Source organism: Cryptomeria japonica, chromosome 8 (genome assembly GCF_030272615.1).
Source record: "Cryptomeria japonica chromosome 8, Sugi_1.0, whole genome shotgun sequence".
NCBI lineage: Eukaryota > Viridiplantae > Streptophyta > Pinopsida > Cupressales > Cupressaceae > Cryptomeria > Cryptomeria japonica.
In genome coordinates, this window is record NC_081412.1 from 902158 (window position 1) to 905963 (window position 3806).

The 3806-nt window shown below is 35.0% G+C and overlaps 1 protein-coding gene across 1 annotated transcript; it reads left to right on the forward strand.

Annotated features, from left to right (window-relative positions):
• Positions 1-1186: 1186 nt before the first annotated feature.
• On the forward strand, positions 1187-3562 carry LOC131857335 (uncharacterized). The gene is made up of 3 exons (XM_059209742.1): positions 1187-2301; positions 3355-3394; positions 3491-3562. The coding sequence occupies exons 1-3, from the start codon at positions 1187-1189 to the stop codon at positions 3560-3562; spliced, it is 1227 nt and encodes a 408-aa protein (XP_059065725.1).
• The last annotated feature ends 244 nt before the right edge of the window (positions 3563-3806 follow it).

A 3806-nucleotide genomic window follows, 5' to 3' on the forward strand; every position in this document is an offset into this window, starting at 1 on the left:
GATAACATGGTGAATAATCTTAAAGAGATCCATCATGTAAAAGACAAGTAAGTCACATATAAAAAATACTTAGTGATAATTTTTGGAGTATTCTTGTACATAGAATTTGGCTAGATTGTGTGGTCATTCTATTTCCAATTATCCTACAAAGATCTCTAAGAATATCCTTCTTGGTCGAAGTAGAGCCAAAAGAGTAGAAAGGTTTCCAACTTTTGTTGGCAAAGACTAACACTAATTTATGAAGCCTAAATGATGGCCTTGTCTAACTTTGTTTCCTTGAGTTAGTATTTATATTTTAACATGTACAATTGCTAAGTACGATTACGAGCATCAATTAGCCCAACTTCACAACTTTGAGTGAATATTCAAAGTCAAACAAGCAAACATGTAGTGGACCAAAGATGGTGTCCTTTGAATACTTTATGTGATAGATTCCTTTTATTACTTTTGTAAATTGAAGTCTAAATGTACTTAATCAATTCCTACATTATTTCCAATGTTCAGGATGATTTCAGATGTGTGAAGAAATGCCTTCAAATACACCAAACTCGCAATAACTAGTGAAATAGTCAACCAAATGGAAAATTTAAAATATAAAAGTGAAGGTGATCAAATCTACAATTGGTAGAGCTATTTTGAGTCAATTTTGTACCTCAAATTTGATTCAAAGTGAAGCATAAGAAATCCAATTAAAATATAAACTCGGTTTACACACAAACATACCACTTATAAATAATTGCTTGAATATTTTTGAGTCAATTTTTTTTACCCAAATCTAATTCAATGCGAAGAATAATCAATCTATCACTTATAAATTAATTATTATATTTAAAATCCCTAATTAAAATAAATAAAAATGTGAATTTTCCCTTGAAGATTGGAGTGGACAAAAACATTATTATATCTGTCACTTCATTAGGAATGCATTAAAATATCATTCCATACTATGAAGACATTGTACTGGTATTTTTTCTATAAGTTCAATCCGTACTTTGCTTCGGTTCACTGATGTGATACCTCTGAAAAGAGCAAGAAGGTGGAATATAAAAAGGAAAAGAGAAGAAATCTTTTACTTTCGTGGTGGACATTTTTTAATAAAATTTCTGAAAAGTTTTGGAACATTTGGAATTGGTTTTGAAGTTTAAACTATAATTCGGTTATGGAGTTGGTTTTTTTTCCTAAGAATATGGGGAAGGAATTCAATCCTTGTGAATTTGGCTGTGACAAAAATATGGGAAAGGAAATCAATCCTTACGAATTTGGATGTGATAATTCTTCACATCCTTTACTTAACAAATCTAATACAGATGATCAGAGCAGAGATTTGAAGTATAATAGTGGACACAGACCTTATCATGATGCATTTTTCCTTATGATGTTTGTGATATTTGTGAGCACAACATATGCAGTAGGTGTTTTTTCAGTAACCAATCATAACAAGAACTATAAGCATGCTGGATCATTTGTTTATGATCATAATTCCAGGTCCTGTGTAAAACCAATTACAGAGATCATGGCATCACCCACAATTGATAGGGCATTGATCATCAGCAGAAGTGAGGTGGGTATGTGGAAGTTAAGGACATTGATAAATAAACAACTCCAATTTGAATTTGAGTACAGGAATGTTGCTAAGGAATTGGCTTGGACTCTTGCAATCACATTGGTTGTAAGCATCCCTTTTGTGTTTATTTTGCTGTGGCTCCTCAACACTTTCACAAAACACATTGTCTACGCTTGCCTACCTTTCTTTATTCTTGTTCCCATTTTCATGGATGTGCTGTGTTTTGTGGCATGCGAGGTCAATGAGCATTGCAAGGATTCATTCAGCCCCGCCTTAAGGATTTTTGTATTTCTGTTTATATTTGCATTATGTGGAGTTATAATTTGGGTTATATATGCAAACAGAGGGCGTATAGAATTGACAATCAGAGTCCTGCATACTGCTTCTGAAGCTCTTAGAAGAAACATGGCATTGCTTTTGGTTTTGCCTGGATTGAATCTTTTGCTCTTATTGTACTTGATACCCATCATAGTGTTTCTGCTCTTTGCTTTCTGTAATGGTAAGGTTATCCCAAATCCCAACATTGAAGAATATGGGTTTTCATGTAGAGTTCATTGCTGTGTTTGGAAAGAGGAACAGTGGGTGCCGGCCTATTATGGACTAGCCATTTTTACAATTATCTGGTCTATAACAACAATGTTAGAGGCTCAAGTATACATAATAAGCGGTACAGTTGCACAGTGGTATTTTGAAATAGCTGGGTCCTCTTCAACAACAAGCATAAGGAGTTCTGTCAGGTAAAGTTCTGTCAATTCTATACAGTTCATTTAGTTGAAATGTAGAGAGTTTCCAAACGTTTCCACTCTTTACTTATATGTATCTTTCTTTGGAGAAGTTGCATTTTACCAAATTAATAAATTACTACTAGATGTAGAAAACGATATCAACAGGAGCCTTGAAAACGTAATAGGAGCCTGAAAAGCCCTCCCTCTATTTTTTATGGATATGCACTTTGTTAATTTTAGGTCAAGGTCAGGCCAACTGCTAATTTGGTGTATGAGACCCTCCTTTGGAAGCTCATAAGGGGATTCGTTTCCTTATTCCTTATACACTGTTTGAATTTTGTACCCCTGGATTTTGACCTTGTGGCCATACTCAGGAATAAACTGGACCTTGTCAATCCACCCACCTTATTGATAATAGTTAATATTCTTAGAAAGGAATAATATTGTTCTTTGCATGTTTGCAATGCAAAGGAAATCGAGACTAATTATAGGTGTCAAACTGCCACAAGTAACTGTATCTGCTTTTTGAAGATGCAAATTATAAGGCCTAGTGGGCAAAGATTTTTTTTCAATCGCAGCACTTACCCATTAGCATATGAAAGCTTTCTAACAATTCCAGTTCATCTTCTCCAGATATAGCACTAACATAACTCTTTAAAAAAGTCACTAGCAGCTTTGCAAATACATACTCACCATTCCATGAATAAACCACATCCACTGAGTATTGTAAAGTAACCATGAGCATTCTTCCTTTTGAATCATAAATCTCAGCCGTCATGCAGAAATACTTACAACCTTTACACAGGCCAATGGCTGATCCAAATATTGAATCCATGATGTTAAGTGACAGGGCAAAATTATCCTTTTGCTGAATTCTTGGGAATCACTTCTGAGCCAAAAGTAGATAGTTGTAGAGAAACTACTTAGATTGTTGGGATTTTTTGGGTATATTGTCTCCACCTCTTCTCTTCACATTTCTGATAGTAATAGAAATAATCTTAGGCAAATAATTAGTTAAAGTACATACAGTTGGATATAATCCTACTACTAGTCTTTGAGCTGCAGCCAGGTGATGAAACTTGAACATCTTTGCAATTCTCCTCAGGTATAGTTGATAGTACTGCAATGCGTAAGCAATATGAGTTACACAGGTGGGTGGGAAGTATCTGAAATTGTTACATTTGTGTTGTTCTATGTGCAGACCAGTTTCAAGCAGCTGCAGCTGTTGGAGAATTGTGAAACAAAGGAACCTCCACATTCCCTTGCATTTTAAAAGCAAAGTCTTTCTCTTCTGAATTCCATAGAAAGTTGGCATAGTAAGCAAGAACATAAGCATTGGGTTCAGCCTTTTCAGATTGATCAAAGTAACCCTCAGCATGAGACACATCCTTGCTATTTTCCCAAATGAGCTTGGATTAAAGAGAAAGCCCCTTTCCATTCCCAGAGATAGCAAGAATTACTCTCTCATAGTACAGTTCTACCCTCCCAAGGTCACCTTGGATCTCATGTAAGAACTG

Coding starts and splice junctions, on each gene's coding strand:
- LOC131857335 (XM_059209742.1), top strand. CDS start 1,187: ATGGGGAAGGAATTCAATCCTTGTGAATTTGGCTGTGACAAAAATATG. Junction 2,302..3,354: donor AGCATAAGGAGTTCTGTCAG/GTAAAGTTCTGT, acceptor TTTGAGCTGCAG/CCAGGTGATGAAACTTGAAC. Junction 3,395..3,490: donor ATCTTTGCAATTCTCCTCAG/GTATAGTTGATA, acceptor TTCTATGTGCAG/ACCAGTTTCAAGCAGCTGCA.